A 22,088-nucleotide genomic window follows, 5' to 3' on the forward strand; every position below is an offset into this window, starting at 1 on the left:
TTATTATATCAGCATTAGAGAAGTTCGGTGTTCTCCATATATTACACTATTAAGGTTATTTTCTCAGCAATATATATTGCACTGATCTATTTGTAGATATATATAATTCCTCAGGTCAGAATTATAAGTGTAAACTTCATCATATTCAGAATGTAGAAGATCATTGTCAGCAATCAAAGAAGGAAATAGAAGTCTGATTCAAAGAATTTTTCAGTATCTTTACATGGTATCAGAGCTCTGGTAGTCAAACCTAGGCTCTGCAAAATTCAATTATCAGACTCTATATATATCTAGCAACTATCTTCTATCTTCAATGGCATACACAATCAGACCCGAGGACAGGTTTGATGGGAAAGAGCACTTTGATGCCTGGAAATTTAGAATCATGATGATTCTTGAAGAAAACGATGTAAAACAATTTGTTGATGGAGCATCCAAACAACCCCCAGTTGAACCTCACAAATCTATCTGGAGCAGAGGAAATAGAAAGGCTATTCAAATCATCTTGAATGGAGTAAAAAATGATATCGTACCTATGCTTACAAAACATCAAACTGCCTTTGATATGATGAATGCATTGCGAAATTCATATGAAGTAAACAATGCAACTAGGGTTTTTGCACTAAAAAGGCAATTGAATCACATTCAGATAAAGAAAGGAGAATCGATAAATTCTTACTTCCTAAGAGTTGCCAACATTAGAGATGAACTATCAAGTATAGGAACCACCATTAGTGACACATAATTAACACTTATGGGTATAGATGGATTGCTAGATTCATGGGAGACATTTGCACAAGGAATAAGTGCCAGAGATAATCTTCTGGACTTTCACAGACTCAAGAGCGATTGTCTTTAAGAGGAATCCAGAAAACTAAAGAAAGGAAATCGAAAGCAGAAGATGAAGAACTTCACGTTCTTAATACAAACTCCTATAAGGGCGAGAAGAAGCATTTCAAGAAGAAAAAGGGAATCAAAAGAATGAAAAATCCAAGAAAGATCTATCTAAAATAAAGAGTTTCAAATGTGAAAAATTTGGACACTACAGATCTAATTGTCCTGAAAATTCCAAACAACAAGCAAACTGTATAAATGTTATTAGAGAAGAAGATACTTATGATCTTGAGAACCGTGTTTTGTATTCCTCTCTATCAAATGAAATTTCAAATAAAGCATGGATAATTGATAGTGGATCTTGTATATATATAAAGGGATAAAAAGAAACTCTAGACTCTTTATCAAAGAAGGTTAATGGTGAAGCTACCATTGGTGATAACTCAGCACACTCCGTTAAAGGAATTGGAAATTGTACTTTGAAACTAAAATCAAGAAATACTCTTCTTCTTAAAGGTGTACTCTATGTACCAAGAATTAAAAGAAACCTAATCTCAATTACAACACTTGAAGATGATGGGCACAATGTTGCATTTGTGGATGACAAAGTACTAACTTGGGCTAAGAGCTCCTCCATCAATAAAGAAAAGTTAATTTGTCAAAGAAAAGGATATTTGTATGCATTGAAAACAGAATCTAGTGGATCTATTCAAGCCCTAGTTCATGAAGCTGCAGATATAAATGAAATATGACATAGAAGATTAGGGCATCTAAATTTCGAAACTTTATCAACTATGGAGAAGATGGTTACTGGATTACCTAAACTAAATAAAGACCACCCAAGTATTTGCAAAGGGTGTGCTCTGGGTAAGAACACCAGAAGTCCCTTTCATGATAGTACTAGGAAAACAAATAATGTACTAGAATTAATTCATTCAGATTTATGTGGACCTATGTTTGTTCCTTCTCTTGGAGGATTCTAGTATTATATCTTGTTCATAAATGACTTCTCTAGGAAAACATGGATTTACTTTTTAAAATGCAAGGAATTAGAAGAAATCCTACAAAGATTTAAAGAATTCAAAACATTAACTGAAAATTTTTCAGGGCATAAAATTAAAACCCTTAGAACTGATAACAGAGGAGAATATACCTCAGACTTGTTTAAAAGGTTTTGTAAAGAATCAGGGATTAAGATGGAGTACACTATTCCTTATAATCCAGAACAAAACAGGGTAGCAAAAAGAAAAAATAGGATAATTATAGAGGCTGCTAGAGCTATGGTTTTTGACCAAAGTCTAGAATATTATCTTTGGGCAGAAGCCTCTTGTACTGCTGTATATATTCAAAATAGAAGTCCTCACTCCTATCTTAAAGATAAAACCTTTGAAGAAGTATTTACTAAAGTAAAACCCAATATAAGTCATCTTAGAATTTTTGGGTGTCCTGTATATATCCATGTTCCAAAAGAAAAGAGAACCAAGTTAGAACCCTCTGGGAGGAAAGGTATTTTTGTAGGGTATAGTGAAACATCTAAGGCATATAGGATTTTCATACCTAGACAAAAAAGTATTGAACTTAGTAGGGATGTAATCTTTGAAGAAGATCTTGCATTCAAAAGAGCCATAAGTTCTGATGAACCTTCTCCTTTATCTAGTTTTGAAAGAAATAGTGAATCTGGGTCCCAGAGGGAGAACTTAGAAGAAATCGAAGATGAAATTCAAAATATGAACTTTGAAGAAAATTCAAAGAAAAGACCACTCTGGGCCATTAAAACAGTTGAAGCAGCTCAAGACTTTGCTGCACCTTCCGGAACAATTAGAGAAAGCAAAAGACCTAAAAGATTCTCTAGTTGTACAACAAACATGAGTGATTTATCCAAAACAGAACCAACCAATCCTTCTGATGCTACTATTAAACATACAACTTGGAAAGAAGCTATGACATAAGAATACCAATCTATTATGAAAAATGATATTTGGGAAATTGTTCTAAGACCTAAAGGAAAATCTGTTGTTTCTTCCAAGTGGATATTTAAAATAAAGCATGCTGTTGATGGTAGTATTGAGAAGTATAAAGCCAGATTTGTAGCCAGGAGATTATTTTAGAAAGAAGGGATTGATTATGAAGAAACCTTTGCTCTTGTTGCTAGATTTACCTCCATAAGAGCAGTCTTAGCAATTGCCGCATCAAAGGGATGGAAGGTGCATCAGATGGATGTAAAAACAACATTTCTAAATGGAAAGATTTCAGAAGAAGTATATCTAGAGCAACCTGAAGGATTTGAAACTCATGATCCTAACGCTTTTGTGTACAGGCTCAAGAAAGCTCTCTATAGGCTTAAATAGGCTTCTAGGGCCTGGTATGAAAGAATTGATAAGTATCTCACCAGCTTAGGATTCTCCAAGAATGAAGCTGATCCAAATTGATATTATAAAAGAGATAAAGATGATATGGTAATTTTGATAGATCAGTGCAAGAAAGATCTAACTAGAGAATTCATAATGAAAGATTTGAGACTCCTTCATTACTTCCTAGGACTAGAAGTACGACATAATTTTGACAGTATCATACTTAATCAAGGAAATTATACATCAGACATTTTGAAGAGATTTGGTATGTGGAATTGCAAACCTATGTCTTCTCCAATGGAGACTAATCTACATAAACTTAAGGAAGCAACAATAGAATCACCTTCCATAGATTCTACTCTCTATAGATAGATGATTGGGTCCCTTATGTACTTAGTAAATACAAGACCGGATATTTGCTATGCAGTTAATGCCTTAAGTCAGTTTATGTGTGAATCGAAAGAGTTTCACCTAGTTGCGGTTAAACACATTATGAGATACTTACAAGGCACTCTTAATTTTGGACTCAAATATGAAAAAGTTGCTTTAGACTTACATGGATTCACTGATTTAGATTGGGGTGGAAGTGTTAAAGACAGGAAAAGTACTTTAGGATGCTGTTGCAGTTTAGGATCAGCAATGATATCTTGGATATGCAGAAAGCAGTTTTTAGTAGCTCAAAGCTCCAAAGAAGCCGAATACATTGCAGCAACGATGGCCTCTCGAGAAGCAGTTTGGCTGAGGAAGTTACTTGTGGGATTATTTGGGTAAGCCATGAATCCTACGATTATTCATTGTGATAATCAGAGTTCCATCAAGCTCTCAATGAATCCAATTTTCCATGATAGGTCCAAGCATATTGAAATTCCTTACCATTATGTAAGAGATATGGTAGACAGGAATTCTGTGAAATTGGAATACATTTGCACTGCAGATCAAACAACAAACATACTCACCAAACCTTTATCTAGAGTGAAGATAGAACACTTCAGGAGGAGACTTGGTATGGTTGAGTTGTAATCCATTTGTACTCTTTTGATTATTAATAAAATAATTTTATTTTGTCAGGCTATTGACTGTTATGGGCTCCACCATGTGAATTCATTATTTTAAGAGGTGATGATCTCTGAAGTAATGAACACTTGTATAAAAGGCATTATGAGAGATGATGATCTCTTAGATAATGTACTAAACAGTAGAGTTTTGCTATAAGATCTAGATGAGTTTTAGATCATATTGTGATGTTGACATTGCTATCTTCATGAGTCACAAATTGGATAAAGGAAGAATCTTAGCATTCTCCAGGTTTATCCTGTATTCTGGTAGATCTTAAACTCAGGATCTTCTTGTGATATAGAAATACCAATTTCTATGAATCACAGCTTGGATAAATGAAGAGATTACTCTTCAGATTTATCCTGTATATTATCACTAGTAGCAGTGATTTGTCATATCACAGGTTTAGTAATATGACTTTATATCATGTGTTTTATGATACCACATACTAAGAAGAATCAGATAGATATAGAGTATTAATTCTTGCTTATTCATCTGTATTGGTGTTGCTAGATATAATATCTCTCTATAGGATTATCAGTTTAAGAGGGAGTGTTAAGTATATTTAACCAAATAACCTACAGGTTTGATAGTACAAATCGTACTTCCTCTTTTTATCATAATATATCTTTAGACCGGCATTAGATTATATATATCTCTTCCTAAAGGAGCCGGCGACTTCTCATGAAGAAACTTTATAATGCTTAACTAAACTAACACATTGTTAGTTAGGTGTTATTAAATTTATCTTCCCAGATTGCCAACTTAGAGGAAGTATAGTTAATGCTAGTTTAGGAAGGGGTATGTCCCTTTGAGGGACATACCCTTTAGTAAGGATATATAGGAGGGTTATTGGTGCAGTTAGAGAACACACAGAAACAATTAAGTTTGCTCTTCTAAGCACCAATACCGTGCAATTAAAGATCAGAAGATACTCTCATTCACAAGGTTGACTATTACTTATTATATCAGCATCAGAGAAGTTCGGTGTTCTTCATATATTACACCATTAAGGTTATTTTCTCAGCAATATATATTACACTGATCTATTTGCAGATATATATAATTCCTGAGATCAGAATTATAAGTGTAAACTTCATCATATTCAGAACATAGAAGATCATTGTCAGCAATCAAAGAAGGAAATAGAAGTCTGATTCAAAGAATTTTTCAGTATCTTTACAGTGAACTTTCCATTTCAACCATTCTTGAAGTCATTTTGCATAAGCGTAGTGTACTTTTCGTACCGATTGCAAATAGTTTAAGGGTTAGTAGCCCTATTAGGCCTTATTAGGTCGTTGAATTTGATTTTTTGGCAAATAACTGACAAACTCAACAAAGGAGGCCCAAAACAAATCTCTGATCCAGATACCCTTTTGGATGCTCTCCAATATTTTTAGGGTATAGGGTAACCAATCTCTCTGTACAGTCCTTTTCCCAAACTAGGCCAATTTACAAAGGGTTTGCTCTATTTGCATTGTCACAGAGCATAACCTTGATCAAATGGATTCACCAACTCTTGTCACTCCTCCCAGGGCTTCTTTAGCCTCCAAACAACTCATCAATAGTGTTGGATTACTCGTGCCAATCCAATCCTCATACAATCATTGACTGTTACTAACTTGCTCCTAGCCGGGGGCTGCCAGAGTCGCCTAGTGCAAGCTCTTAAAAATAGCAAACTCCATTGTTTCACCTCTAACAAAGAGATTTTGAAAGGTTATTAAGTCCATTAGCTGTCCTCAAAGGGCCGTGAAATTCCCGCAGTGAGGATTCAAGCTAGACTTCTTTATTCCCTAACTACTCTGTACAAGGCGAGTACAGTGGCAAGAAACAAAAGGATTTAATATACGCTATCAAAACAACTCAACAACTCACACCACTGTACAGGAAGCAAGAAAACAAAGTATTCTAGTGAATCACATAAAAAAGAACGAAATTTCAATCCATGCAATGTAAGTTGCTTCAGTTGCCAGTCAGACTGTACATGATTTGTCAGAAAATGCAATCTGTTTGCTACTGCTCAGGTATCAAAACTTCAACCAACCTCACAAACTGAGTTTCAGAGGGCTTATATATCTTATCCCTCCTTGTTCCTGCATTTGGTTACAATGGGCAACTGATTTTCATTGAAATGCAACTCCTAGGCCAAAAGTTGTCATGCAACTTTGCAACATTGCAAAAGTTGTCATGGCAACTTTTTGCCAATGTCAAAAACTTTGCAATTTTGTGCACCAACTTGACTCCAACCTATACAGAATTTGTGTTGAGGTTGGAAAGGTTCTTCCTAGTTCTATTAAGCTTTATTCCAACATCAATTCCACCCATTCTAAGCATTTTGGAGCCATTTTTCTTACTAGGCCCTATTTGCCCAACTTGGCAACTTTTGGCCATCTAGTGGCAACTTTGTGCACAAACTCACATTGCTTCACACTTTCATCATCAAACCTATCTACACACACCTATTAGACCCTTCTAGAGTCCTCATTTCATTCATGACCTGGCTAGGTCATTACAAGCCAAAATTGCATTGGGTTTTGAAGCAAATCCTAGGTGCTTCTGCACCAGTTTGGTTGGGCAGTTTATTAGTGCTGTTTGGATTTTTCTACTGAACTAAGCTATAATTGGTTATAGGATAGTTATACTGTTTATCATGACATACTTGTTCACTAATCTACGTACTTGTACCTGATCTGTTATAGTATTGATGGATAAATGATGTTTGTAGGTTGTTAAAGTATAAATTATATTGCTGGATTTGTTAATTTTGGCCATAGGAAACTTATCTTGCAAGAATTGAGACAGGTAAGACCAGCCATAAGAAGCAGCATAAAAAAGGCCCCACAAAACCAGCAGTTGGAATAACAGCACAAGAACAACCAATATAATGAAGGAGGTTTGATGTGGAACCTAACCAAGGAGCTCTGAACTGAAGGACCCAAATTGCTCATTTAAGTTTCTTGGAAGAGATGATTTTTGCCAAATCTACAAAAGCAAGGTCCAAGTTCAAAGCTAGCTTTGGAACTTGCACACAAAATCGTGCTTTACCATAAGGGGAGACACCTTAGTTTGTCCTGTGGGGTTTGTTCTGGGGTATTCCTAATCATTACATTCGAAAGTAGGCAATAAGTTCCGAAAAGGAGGGGAGATCATTTTGGACTGCAAATGGAGCTTATCTTCTTGGAACAAGTGGGAAATATGCCCAACTCTATTGCAGTGAGAGCAAATTAGCAAGAACCCACTGCATAATTTGCTCCTATACACCAGCTTGGAATAAAGCTTAATAGAACTAGGAAGAACCTTTCCAACCTCCACACAAATTCAAAATCCAGTATAAACTAGCCATCTCACGTCATTAGCGACCCTATTAATTGCTAAAAAAACTTAATAAACCTAACTTGGAATAAAGCTTAATAGCACTAGAAAGACCCTTCCAACCTTTCCGACCTCAGCGCAAATTCAAATCCGGTATAAGCTAATTGTTTCATGTCGTTAGTGACCCTATTATTTGCTAAAAAAAACTAAGGGCATTACAAGATACCTCTAAATATCTTTCATCCCTATGTTCCAAAGGGAGCTTTGGGAACCTTACCTAAAAAGGGTCTCAGTTGAAGTTTCCTTACTGTAACTAGTCTGGTAGTCCATCTTTTTTAAAGGATGATAGATCTGCTAATATCCAAGGCCCACTGAATGAAGCTTGCAAGAAGAACAGGAAGAACCCATCAGGCATTGTGGCCACCTTGATCTGACCTGTAACATCCCATCTTTTTAGCTAAGTTACCAATGTTGATGCGGGTGCGGGTTGCTAATGCACATTTTTTTTTTGGGGGGATTTTGGATGCGTTTGGGTGTGTCCATATATAATTTAAAAGAAATTTAAAAAAAAATATATATATATATATATATATATATTTAAATTTTTTTTTAAAATTTATTTACACACACACACATACACTATAATTTATGTATGCAAACAAAATGAGAAGAATGAGCAATGAATAGCCTTTTTTAGGGCTGTTTTAAGATTTTGAGGCGAATAGGAGAAAAAAATATAATAAAAAAACAATTAAACACATGTTTTAGTAAGTCACTTAGGTGACTGGGTGCTCAAAAGTGTCGGATGTTCTTTGGAATCGCTTGGATGCTCTACCGATTCTCTTTGGATGCTTTCCCAAGCATCCCGTGCGCATCCGTAGGAAAGAATCGTGCTTCCCGACAGCACCCATGCAGCATCCTAATGCATCTGTGTATCACCACGCATCAGCACCCGCATCTGGCTTGAAACCAGATGCATCGGTATCTTAGCTTTTTAGGCCCAGCAACATAGAGTGTCAATATTCGGGTTGGGGCCAAAGAGTCTCCCAATGAGAGCATTCTTTAAGGAAGCAACAGCACTATTGATCAAGGAATTATGAATCTGTAAGCAAGAGCCAACACTCACCAGGCATAGGATCCATAAATGGCTTGGATAAAGTGACATTGTCAAGTTCAGAAGAAGTAATCTCAGACAGAAAATCTGAGCTTATCTGTATTAGGAATGTTGGGATACTGGCAAAACATGCCCAGAAAAAGGGATCTTGGACCTGGTACATGCTGATTTGTGTGGTCTGATGAAGAAACCCATTGTGTTTGGAAAAAAGTTGTTTCTTCTATTGGTTGATGGATTTTCTAAGAAAATATCAGTTTATTTCCTTAAAATCTAATTAGAATGCTTTTGTCAATTTGCAACATTCAATGCCTTGTTGGAGAAACAAATAGGTAAACAAATCAAGACTTAGATTTAATAAAGGAAATGAGTTTTTCTCAAATTTTTTACAAGACGGCTGGTATGCATAGACAATAACCATTGTACATTTCCATAACAAAATGGAGTTGTTGAAACGTGAATTAGACATTTATTGAAGTAGTAAGCTGCATGGTGCACAATTGGAATGTGCTGCATTGATATTGGTTCGAAGTAGCAAATAAAACAATTTACATTATTACCTTGAGTCCATGTAGAGCATTGTAGAGTATCATTTTAACGGAAGCATAGACAAATTGGAGTCTATAGGCAACTTTTGTTTTTTCAGTTATGTTAATTTTGCATTATTGCTCACAAAAAAAAGAAGCAAATTAGGTGCAAAGTTCAGTACATGTTTGTTGGCCATTGTGAAGAGTTAAAAAAAATGTAGATTGCTACGTCCCTGTAAACATGATTTTCATTAGTATAGATTCTTCACAGATGAGAAGAGACTTATCTTCCTTGGATAATGGTAAACCTACTGACATTCATGGACAGCTAACCACAACAATTAATTTTGGAACAAGTTTAGGGGTTGTACACAAGAAGGCTCTCAAAGCTAGGAAGAATCAGAAGATACAAGTTTTCAGCTATGTCATCGGGATGTGTCTCCCTCACTTGGAAATGTGCAGGAACTATGGGACTTGGCTTTTTCATTTTGGCAAAAGGAAAAGTTTGAATTTTTGAAATTTTATGTATTCAAAATCTAGAAACTACACTGCTCCTTCGTGTTTGCATATTCTCTTTGTTGTTGTGCATGCCTTTTATGAATATTTGGAAATTATCCATATTTTAATAGCTTTCCCCTGCTGTACCCTGTCCCCGACATGCTGGATAACCTAAGTTTTAATGGGGGTTTCAACAAAGAACAAAGTTATATTCAAGTTTAACACATCAGTTAGGGGAGCCAATTGGAGGAACCAACGTGTTCTTAAACCATGGAGAATGATATTTAGGGAAATGAGTTGGAAATTTGTTGCTCACTTCACATGTTTTACATCCTTCTTAGACTTAAACCCCGCCATGAAAATCAATCCTTGACAAGTGCTTTTTTGGTCGATAGTATTTTTTTCATTGTCTTGTAATACTGCTTTTGTTTTGACATGCCTATAAATATTCACACATGAGTGAAGGTTAAAATTTATTATGAAATATATTAACTGTAATGTGAAGTCTTGGGTCTTCCAATGGAATTAGGATATTTAATGTTATCTCTTTCTTTTAGATAGATTAGCAGGATTTCTATTGGGGGACTCTCCTAATAGCATAACATAAGAACTTGCAACCCTAAAAATCCATACTTGCTTGGAATGGCATACAACAAAAGACTCAAATCCTAGAATTGTTGTTTAATACATATCAGAAACAGCACTGAGGAAAACAGCCTTCAGACCACTCCCCACCTCTCTCTATCGGCTGCTGCATCCTCACAGTATATCATATACACTTCAACCCCTGCTTACACTCAAAGCTCACCACCCAACTGTACTGTCCCCTTTTGGCTCAAGACATTATTAAATAATTAACAATATGTTTAATTATTTAATGAGCTATTATTGTAATTGTTTTATATCATTCCTTTTTTTTAAAGTTCATCATAAGGATAATATTATATAATTACTAAAGTGACTTAATAAAGTGAGAAATCAAATAAAGTCACTTTAATTTCAAAAGTGGAACTAAAAGAAAAAGAAATGAAAAGGTGCGAGGAAATGGAAGGCCAAGAGACATTCAGATGTTATAAAAGAGCATTGAAAGGATTGTTGGAGGACACGTTGAATTTATTTCATTGATTGTAACCCTGTGGGTTCTGGAGATTTGGACTTTGTCCATCTCAGCCTTCCTGAGGACGAAATACCTCTTGAAGAAGACTAGCTATGGTACTAAAAGATCTGCTTTGGCTGGTGTTTGCTGAAGATAATAGATAGATCTGCTGATGTTGTGTGGATTACCAAACCTTCTGTACATCCTGTATCTGTGATTGGGAAGTTTCCTGTGAATCCAATCTTTCTGTAAGTTCTGTAGATAATTCTGTTATTTTGCTGAAATGATTTATCTACTTCGATGGCAATGTTTTTTTTAAATTTCAGATCTCTATTTCTGATTTCAGTCTGATATTATATGATTTCCAATATAATCTGTTGGGTGAAGAGGAATCAGTTTTATGCAAACTGTTTGATTAAATTCCTGTGAAACATTTGGCAAAATCTGGAGCAAATATCCATAGGGGATATTATACTGAGCAGCATTTTGTGTTTCACATTTTAACAGTCATGGGAAAACGAAGGCCAAAACTCATGCCCTTCAGAAATAGAGAAGCTATTATCACTTATTGAAAATCATATTGGTGGGGTCATTCTAAATTGGAAGGACAATTAATGATACTAGTCAATAGGTATAGAGCTTGGATATAAACTTCCTATCTTAGATAATTTCATTCGTACCATACTGAATAACTACTGGGTTGTTGTAGTCAACATCTAGAATTGTAATGGGTCTACCTTAGATCCTTTTGAGAATATTAAGAGTTTCTTTTCTACAAGACTGATAAAAACTTCAAAGCCCAATTAGCTTCAATTGCAATCTCACTCTGTAAACTCTTTTTAGGAGAGTGAAATTTAATGGGGCCCACTATTTTGAAAGACTTTGTAGTCAACATCTAGAACTGTAATGGGTCTACCTCAGATCCTTTTGAGAATATTAAGAGTTTCTTTTCTATGAGAGTGATAAAAATTTCAAAGCTCAGTTAGCTTCAATTTCAATCTTACTCTATAAACTTTTTTAGGTGAGTGAAATTTGATGGGGCCTGCTATTTTGAAAGATTTGCCTGCCTTCTTTCTGATTATCTTCTTTTTATGTCTGTGGTTGGTTTTTGTGAGCACTCCAAATATACACCTCAGTACAGATATGATCTGGAGGGAGTACAACAGAGACCAGTTTAGATTACAAGCCTATTCTCATGCTTCCCGAAAGGCTTTTCTGTGGGATGCAACCATTGATGATAAATTGACGACTCTACTAAAATGACCAAATTTATGCTTTAAACCTGGAGATTCACATTATATACTTTTGCATGTCTTGACTTGAGAATTTGATAGTCAAAGACAATTCAATTTTTTAAACTTAGGATCCACATCCTATTTTGTTGCAAGGCCCTATCAGTTGTTTGTGGGCTTAAGCAGAGATGCATCCCCAGCCCTAGAACTAGTCTCCTCGTTCCCATTGCATTTAGGGGACGAGAACTTCACAAGCATATCCCCCTGCCATCCCCCCTATTTGCAAATCTGTCAGAAACAGGTGAAATGTCCCTGGGCTGTATGGGGACACTTAGTCATCCCTCCCAAATGGGCATGCTGATGTCAACAATTTTTTGTCTTTTTCTTTTTAAATTTCGTTTGGCTCGAATGTGTCTTGAGGGTCCCACAAGTTCTCCCACGTCAATCTAAAACCCTAATTTGCCCTAAAAACAAAACACGATTTTGAAGCTTCATTATTTGTACTTCATTTGTTCAGCGTTTGTATTTAGAAATTTGCCCTTGCTGTGAGGGTTTGGCTCTTGGAGGAGAGATTGGATTGATTTAGAGGAGAGATTGGACTGGTTGGAGGAGATGTTGGACTGATTATATTCTTTGCTTCATGTCTGAAGCAACATATTAACTGCAATTTGAAGCTACAACCAAGTTATAATATCATTTTTCTTTAGTTTTCTAAGTTTTAAACTTGTTGGTGAGCTTGTAAATTGAAAGATATTTTCATTACTTGATTTCAGAATTATAATCGTATAGAAAAACACCACAAAATGTGCAGCAACAATAGGGGCAGTCATGAAGGTAGTGAAAGTCAAAATGAAGTGAACAGACCCTTCTACTTCTGAAAATCTAACCTCAACTGGTACTCTACAAGGCCATGCATGCCATCCACCCTCTCCTAAAATTTGCAAAAGGTCCTCTCAACCCCAAGAAACCATTGCTTTAGTTTGCCATGAATGTAACCCACCGACAAGGGTAAAAATATGGGGAGCAGCAAGAAGAGGCTGTCTTGTGCAACACTTGTTACCATGGGAGGTATACTGGGGTTAGAAGCCATCTAGTGTGTGAGAGTGGACACGGTGTTAGAGTTTGTGAGGCAATAACATTGGAACAGCAGGATGAAGGGATAAAGTTGGTTGGAGTGAGTGAGGACAAAATCATTGGTAGTAGGTACAACTCACAATAAGAAATGGTCATCTATTGGTTTGCATGCCTCTTCCAATGTTTCTTTTGGAGAGAGTTGCGATAGAGGGAAAATGAAGGCTGCTGTAGGTGAGAAAAATTTAGTGATGGGGTTAATGATATGCAAAAATGTGAGCAGTTTGATGATTTAGTAGCCAACTATTATTATGAACTTGCTTTTCTATTTCATTTAACAGGGTCACCTTATTTCAAAACTATGCTGAGAGATAAATTGACAGTTAATCCCTGTTATGCCCCTTTGGAGTGTTAATATTTTTCATTGATGATCTGTTACTGTGATGACAGTTAGTGGCTTTCAAGTCTTGATTGTGCCTTAGTTGTGCCATGTGTCTTAGTTGCAACAGGAAGATCTTGAAATTGATGTGTCATTGTGGTATTCCCTTTGTTATCTAAACTCACTGAAATCCCTGCCTTCTGTTGGTGGCTTGTGAACTTGTCACTTGGACTATAAATGTGGACTGCATAAGGTTTACTTGACATTATGTTATAGTCTTGTAGAGATGTTTTTGCATAGTTGTAGCACCTGCTGTGCTCTCAGATGTTAACAGTTACTTTCAGATGCTTGTAATATGAGTGAGTGTATGAGCTGGTTTGTAAGCTGTGTACTGGATGGCAGTTGGGAACAATTTGCAATCATTTTATTCCCTTGGAATCAGAAACGTGTATAGCAAATAGATAGAAGCTCCTGTATTCTGTATTCAGTATAATCAAGTGCTTTGTCAGTGTATAACAGTTCTTGAAAATGAGTTTTGTTTGGAGTGTGAAATACACACAGGCGCTGAATGAAACAAAACATTAGTTTTTTATTTTCGCTCCACCAGCTGTGTATGGAAATAATGCTTTTGTGAACGCTATCATCAAAATGGTGGATATATAAATTATTGGTGATAATATTCAGTGCCGCAGCCAGATGATCATGATTGCTCTTCGACAGATGTCTCTTAATGAATATGGTGGCCCTGTCGTTTCAGATAGTAAAAAATGAATGTAATGGACATGTCTTTACTCTGTGGGGGTGTTTAGTATCACAGTAAGAATGTTTTCTTCCTGAGCAGCGTTTTGAGTGATGACGCTTCTTTGAAAAGATTGGTCATTTTTTGCAGATAGAGTGGTGCATTTTTTGTGTTAATGGCAGACAAATGTAGGCTGTGGCAGAATGAAAATGGGTGTCACAACAAAAGGCATATGAATGATATGTAGAGACATGGTCAGCATTGGATGTGATTCAACATTGGTGTGTGGATAATAAAGGACATGTTTCTGGGACTAGCAAAATCAAATTTTTTGGCTTTTGTTTTTTCGGGCGACACAAGTTTGGATTTATATGGCTGTACATGGAGATATATTGTTCTCTCGATGTTTCTAATTGATATTGGTGATGTGCAAACAGGTTGACACTGTCATGGGAAATAAACATCATAGACGTAGTCTGTAAATTCAGATGAGGTGTCATGTTGCTAAACGTCAGTGAAATATCTGGTGAGCAGGAGGCATTTTCTGTACCTGTTCGTTTGTGAAGTTTGTTGAAGGAGTGGGAAAAGGGGTACTGTGAGTAAAAAAAGGATATGCGATTTAAAAAAGGATTTACGGAGATTGAAAAAGGAGGATGCAGGTGTTCTGAAAAAAACAGAGCGATAGTATTACAAGGTGTCTATGGTTTTGGGAGTTTTTGAGGTTTCAATGTATGTCAATGTGCTGGGGTTGCTGTGGTGAGTGGATAGCTCTGTATTTCATCACTTTGCATGAAGATAGGAGAGAACGACCTTGATGATCTGAGAAGATTTTCACAGTGCTGTGTTCATGAGTTAATATAGATGCATTAATATATTATTTAAGTGATCTAGTGGGTGCAGCAGTAGTCTCTGATTATAATTTTTATAAAGCCTGCTTTACATTTTCGGAGAGTTTTGTCATCTCTGATAAAACCTGAAGTTGAACTATTTGTAAACTTGATCTTCATTCTGATTGTAAGGTTAGGAGCCCTCTGGAGGTAGGAGCCTTTGATTGTTAAGGTAGGAGTCTGTTTGTTTCTGGTTGACTAAGAGTTGGTGCTCTTTTGTACAGGGCAGCCCATTTCTTGGTGATTAGTGATACCGTGGTTTTTACCCAAAGGGTTTCCACGAGATAATTTTTGGTGTTCTTGTCTTCTTATCTATTGTGTGTTTGGATCAAAATTTTAGAATATTGATTCACCCCCTCCCCCCTCTTAGCATTCTTTTGTTTTTCACAGAGAACATAGATTGTGTACCTCCCTCAGCAAACAATATTCAAAAGCGACCATGGTTATGAAGGAGATAACACAAACATGGACAATGATCGACTCTTTCAGTCATAGATGGGTGATCTGATTTTCAACATAGGCCACTCAGTAATGTCATAGATTGAAAAATCGCAGACTACTTACCGAATTTTTCAGCTTGACAGCAGACTGCTACCCTATTGAATCTCAAGACCATATCTTTCAATGGCGTCAAGATTTCCAGCTTGAAGGGATTTCGTCCTTCAAACTATTGAGACATAATCTCCAGAAAATTTCCCAATTTCTTTAATATTTCCAAGCATGCTTAAAAGAAGCTTTTCCATTTCTTTTATAGTGTTCTCACAAGAGCTTCATCCTTCATTTTCTCAATGTGGGATAAAACATAACTCCCTTTATGTAACTTATGTCTCCAATTTGTTATAAAATAAAGAGGACTCTTTTAATTTAAATATTTCCCACAAACTATAGTCTATGCATTAATAAAGTTAAATATTTAAATTTAACTTTATAAAATAGCTTTATCAAAGCATAACAAATCTTATCAATGCTAAACAAGTCTTCTTGTCGATTTTAAACAATTACCATCGACATATCGTTGCCACTAGATGTCCGCCCATGTCCAAGATGACTTACTATAAATAGTAAGTATGCCCAAAGTTGCCTCAAAACCCCTCAGAAAGACCTGCAACTGAAACTCTCTAGACCAAATGGCCTCTAAGTCCCTTTAATGTCCTGGTTAGCCTACAGGACCGTGGGGAAATAGGCTAACAACAACATCATGCTATAAATGCTAAAAAGGGGACATTACATTAAGGAGGGGGAGTTTTTAGAAAATCTCGCCAAAAACTTGCCAAAAAACCAAAAAAACCATCTAAAAGCCAAAAAACCGTCATTTCATATTTGCAAGAGGATTTAGTTATTTTATTCAGTATCATTTCTTTTACTTTAAGTTATATTTGTATAAATATTGTGAGAATGTTTGAGATAGGTTTCAGCTTCATAAGAGTTCAAATGCAAATTCTAGATTTTGAGGGTTTTCAAAATATTGTAGGCTTAGCCAAATTTTAGGATTCAGCAGTGTTATCTCCCACAACCCGTCCTAGCTATGTGAGGTCAAATTGAAGTTGGAATAAGGATTTTCTAATGATTCTATTTTATTTTCTCACAATTCACTTTGTTTGAATTCCGGTGTTTCACTGGTTTTTTAGGTTCTCGAACTTTTTAAAAAATTGGCCAAATTTTTCCCGAGTTGGTTTTTTGGGGCTTGGTGAGTTTTTGCCGAGTGAGAGTTTTCCATCTATGATTACTACATGCTTTGTTGGTCATACTTTTTTAGAGCTATTGATTGTTCTGGGAAACTTAGGATGCTGATTTCTAGTTTTCCATTTTGAAAAAGGTCATAGATGATTGGGTCTTCTAATAGCGTGCAGAGTGAGACAGATTCAACTCATGTTTGTAAGTTGGTTTGAAGGTTGAGAGTGCTTCCAAACATTTTTTGACTTCGTGTTTTGTATATGCTTTGTAAGGCATTATCAAAATAGATTAGGTGAAAGTAGCAGTGCTTGAGGCTGAAGACATACAAATGTTTGTATGTAGCCATCACACTTCACTTGCACTTTTTTGATCTTTTTCAAAGGAAAAAGACCCTAAAACTAGTTGAAACTAGATATGCTAGCTATTATTTTTGCTAGAGAGGATGTTGGAGGTGCAAGATGCTCTATAATCCATGGTTGTTTGTGTAGACTGGAAAAAGTGGGCTCCATCAAAGACTAAAGAAAGAAAGCAGTGACAGGAAGAGTACTTAATGACACTTGGTGGTCCAATATCAAGCTTCTACTTTGTATTTTAAAAGTTTTAATTTGTAGATGTTGCTTGCAGGTATATTTTCTCTTATCACTAACTGTTGTGATAACCTGGTATTGATGTAGGAGCATCTTAGGTTCTTTGGCAATCTTGCAGCGACCAAAAGATTTCCTTCCGTTTGCTGTTTGAAGAATGGCCGTTGCTGTTCGTGTTTTCTCTTTCCGTGCCATTACCTCCTTAATGAGGACCTATCGTGGATCTTGTGCCTAAGCTCACAGAATCTAATTCCATCATTCGTGGGAGTTACCCTTCTCCTTTTTCAAGGCGTGCTGTTTTCCAGGCATCTCGAGTAACATGCAAGTTTGGCTTCGGCAAGGTTTTGTTTGACATCTTGGCGTTCCACACACTTGGGACCTATCCTTGTCCCCACAAAAGTATATTTGCTTGTTTGTAAGGTTGCAGAATTCTCCTTTGGGGCAAGACCTATAAACTGTAATAAGTTGCCTAACATGTCGACTTGTGGTCTTGCTGGCTATATAATTAGAGATCTAGGATTAGGAAAAAGACAATTAAGTTAGATAGAAGAAAAATACAAAGATTCGACTCTATAAGCCTGAGCTCTTAAGTTCGCTAATTGTAATTGAATGTATATGGCTGCAACTAGGTAGGCCTTATGCCTGGCATGTTGAATGAAGATTGTCTCCTCAAATCTGCATTGTTCCTTCTATAATTTCTTGTGAGTTTCTCCAGTTGGTTGACTTCCGTGTGTTACTCTTAGCGAGGGTAGCTGGGAGGTGATTACTATCACATCAGGTATGCAAATATGGAGCCTCCTAACTTAGGAGAGATCTATTAGAGTTTCAATAGCATCTTTGATCAAATGAAGCAAGCAATTTGTCATAAAGATCCTGAATTGCAATTATATGGGGAGCATATCAGTTCTATTTTCACAAAGTGGTGGAACACAATGAACACCCCTCTTCATATGCTTATCTATGCTTAATCTGAAGTGGTATGCACCTAGACTTGGACGATTGCTTCCTTTTGAGGTTGAAGACGCAATAGAGGGGATTACAACAACCCTTCTTAAAATCTGTAGCACTGAGCAAGCAGTGAGTCTCCGAGAGCAATGGCTTTAGTTTGCCAATTTTTTGGGTCCTACATTCAGCAAACCAGAGGTTAGGATTGATAGGGCCACTATTGCACAAAAACTCCATTGGATGATTGAAATTTCTTGGAAAGAACACGTTAGAGTAGAAACAGTTTGCCATTCGTTGTTCTCACAGATTGCTAGTTCCTTTGCCATAGAGGATCTGGTCCACCAATGGCTTCATCCGTACCATTAAGTGAAACAAACTTACCTCAAAGCAAGTTGAAATGTTTGCTGCAGTTCATAGTGCCTTGAGACTTTAGGACCCACAGACTATTGAGTATCAATAGACTCCAGTAGCGTGATAGGATGTTGATTCTAAAGATGTTAGGCAGATTGACATGGAGGAGATGCAACCAAGAATGATGGGCTACCATTGGATGATCCAATTCAGGCAAGGAGTGATAGTGGCTATATTGATAACCAAAGGAGGCTTTGTTTTATAGATTTTTGATGTTTGAGACTTTTGGATATCGATAGACCATGGTGTTTTGATGTGTGAGACTGCTGTTATACCGCTTTATTGATATTTATTATTATGCTATTATATTACTGCTCTCTGTATATATATATATATATATAGTCTATACCACCACCCCTATAAATTGCCTTTTGACTGCCGTCCCTGAAACACTTTCCCTGTCGTCCCTCCTATCCCTGTCCCCAAAACAGTGGAACATAGGTTGCTTGCTTTCCATGCGACAATCTGTTGATAAAATAGATTAAGATGGTACCTTTCAGAACATACGTTTACTCTGTTGAATGAATAAAATTGCAAGTTTCTAAGTTCCGGTCTGTATCTGAATATATTCACATCTATGAAAGAAGAGAAGTCAAATTACAGAAACTACTCTGCACTTGCTTGATGAACCATGCAACAGTATTCACAGTATTTTTGATGTCTATGGTTTCCACAGTAGATCATTTGCAATTTATTTATGCACATGTTTAACCATCAGTCTTGTATTCAAATTTAAAATGATTGATAAATGTGGCTCGAGATAGTTTGTTCTATTTCTCTTTCCTGATTTACATTCCAAATCACCCATGTTGTCTTTTAGTAACAGTACCTACTAATGGTGATAAGAGACAATCGTCCATGAGCCCATCGGCATGTTTTCTTGGCTTGGGATCTTTTTCCTTGACTGAAAATATCTAAATGAACTTTCAGATCTATTTATGTATAGATACGATCCCTCTTGTTTTTGAGTGGTTATGTAAAATATGTCCATTTATGTAGATACTACCAAGCAGTACTCAATATCTGATTGTCAGGTCTGCTAGTTGATATTTATTTGAAGATTAGCACTCTTATTAACTTGTTGCCAGTAATTCATTTATTGACACAAGGCTGATCTCATTGGCTGACATGAAAGTAATCCATCGTCTTCTGAATTTTCTTAGGAGATAACCAAGTTCATCAATCAAGCAAATGAGGTGAAGGCTGCAACTATTGCCAGCAAAGAAGGTGCCCAGTTGCAGATAGTGAAGCCACCGTCAGGGGTTGCAGGAACTTCGAAAAAAAAATGATTTTGGCTGGAAATATTAAAGTAGTCAAAAGTACAATAAGGTTATGAGCATAGATTTTTTCACAATATTTTGTATTTGTATGATCAATTTTTTATATTGTGTTTTATTAATTGGTTTCAAATGAACCAATCAGACGGCATAATTAAAATAACTACAAAAAATATCAATGTATATTTATTCTCAATTTTGTTGGAAATGTCAAAATCAGATTTCTCTATTATTCACTTTGATAGTAGATGTGGACAATCCTATGAGTATGATATAAGCTAATGGGCTTATACCTAGCATTTGCACCTAAAGGAGGTGCAATAGTTATGCCAATAGTAATATTATGCATTAAATAATATATTAAATGAGTACAAATTGAAAACATGGTTATAACAAGAGCTCTGATCGAGCTTTAGTCCCTGCCTTATGTGGGGAGAATGGAGGGTTATACATACAACCAGATCTATTTTTTGGTTTAATCCATGGAACTGTAACATTGATTTCAAAAGTTGTTGCAACTTTACAGAAAAGGAGGAAGTTGACGGTTAAAAAAATAGAATGGTGGAAGTTTTCTATTTGTATTTCAAAATTAGCAGACTTTCAAATTGCACAAAAATAACACATGTAACATATGAATACGTATGTTGAGAAGACTATATATGTAAAATTATCATATAGTTAAACTCATTTTGGATGGCATCTATGTGTCTCAAATAATCAATATTTAAGCATAAAAATAATACATATTATAGATATGTTAAATGCGTTTGAAGAAAATTAGATAGATAAGAATTGATATTTAGTATTTTCCTATTATTAATTTTATTTTGTCAAAAAAAATGAATTGATATTTAGCATTTTTCTATTATTAATTTTATTCCGTCAAGAAAAATGAATTGATATTTAGTATTTTTCTATTATTAATTTTATTCCGTCAAGAAAAATGAATATAGAAAATGAAGTAAATGAAAAATGAATATAGAAAATAAAGTAAATAAAAAGTAGTTTTGAAATAAAATAAAAATATAAACATTTGAAATTTTTAAGATTAACATATTTAATCTAAATGTTGTTTTGTTTGAATGCAGAAAAAGATCTTGGCGTTGAGAAGAAAATAAATTCAAATATTAAAAAAATATTATTTAAAAATTAAAAATAACATGTAAAAATAACATTTTTAATATACTTTGAAAAAGTAACTATTATACTATTTAATTTGAAATAAACATAAAGCATTTTAAATATCTAATTATAAATAGAAAATATAACTAAATATTAATTCAGTCATATAATTTTTTTAGAATATTACTTCACTTAGTAAATATTTAGGAGAAAATATTTTAAAATAAATAAATTATTTTTTAAAATGTTAAATTAAAAATTACAATATTTATATTAAATATAAAATTTATATATTATCATTTGTCAAAGCTTCATAACTTTGTTAATCTTATAAAAAAGTTCATATGATTGTCCATTGATGTAGACGGTAAATTGGAAAAAAAAAATCAAAACATTAAATATTGACATAAACGGTAAATTAGAAATCAAAAATCAAAACATTAAATTAGTTAAACTTTATTATTATAATAATAATTTATTATATTCATCGTGAGTTCCCATGTGAGTGCAAGAGCATTGAGACAACTTCATTCATTGCGGAAAGCGAGTTAATGCTTGCGTCAGTGGCAGTGACACGTGGCGAAACAGCCCAATGAGAACAGCTATGCGACACATATCTCTGTATACAGAGCTATACATGGGGTTTCAGCTTTTGCGAATTAATTTAAGCTGGGCTTTGTAAATTTGTACCTCTGCATGTGTTGAGAGCTTGAGCTCCTGTGATAGGACATCAACATTTATTGCATTCTTATCATTAGATTTTTTTGAATATTTTCTAATGCGAAAAAAACAATTAATGCCAGGAAAATGGCCATTGACCGATAGGAATTTTTTTTTTTGTTTCAGTAAATAAAATTAAAAATATCTACTCTATAACTTTAGGAAATGACTTTAGTAAATGATAAATTTTTACTGAAAAAAGAAATTGCGAAGGGGGGGTGTGTGTGTGTGGTAAATGAAAACATTAGTTCTCTGCCTTACT

General features: G+C 35.2%; 1 protein-coding gene across 2 annotated transcripts in view; it reads left to right on the plus strand.

Annotated features, from left to right (window-relative positions):
* Positions 1-20,220, plus strand: part of LOC149530399 (2,3-bisphosphoglycerate-dependent phosphoglycerate mutase) — a 41,355-nt gene extending 21,135 nt beyond the window's left edge. The window contains exon 3 of one of the 2 annotated variants that reach the window (XM_089810218.1): positions 19,871-20,220. In XM_089810218.1, the coding sequence (XP_089666344.1) occupies positions 19,871-19,996 (126 nt within the window). In that variant the 3' untranslated portion in view covers positions 19,997-20,220. Of the gene's footprint in view, positions 1-17,441; positions 18,047-19,870 lie in introns of those variants that run through there. The other variant, XM_089810217.1, reaches the window with a different exon arrangement.
* Positions 20,221-22,088: the final 1,868 nt, after the last annotated feature.

The sequence above is a fragment of the Cupressus sempervirens genome, chromosome 11, assembly GCF_028749045.1.
Source record: "Cupressus sempervirens isolate cs-2001-9-10 chromosome 11, ASM2874904v1, whole genome shotgun sequence".
In the NCBI taxonomy this organism is placed as follows: domain Eukaryota; kingdom Viridiplantae; phylum Streptophyta; class Pinopsida; order Cupressales; family Cupressaceae; genus Cupressus; species Cupressus sempervirens.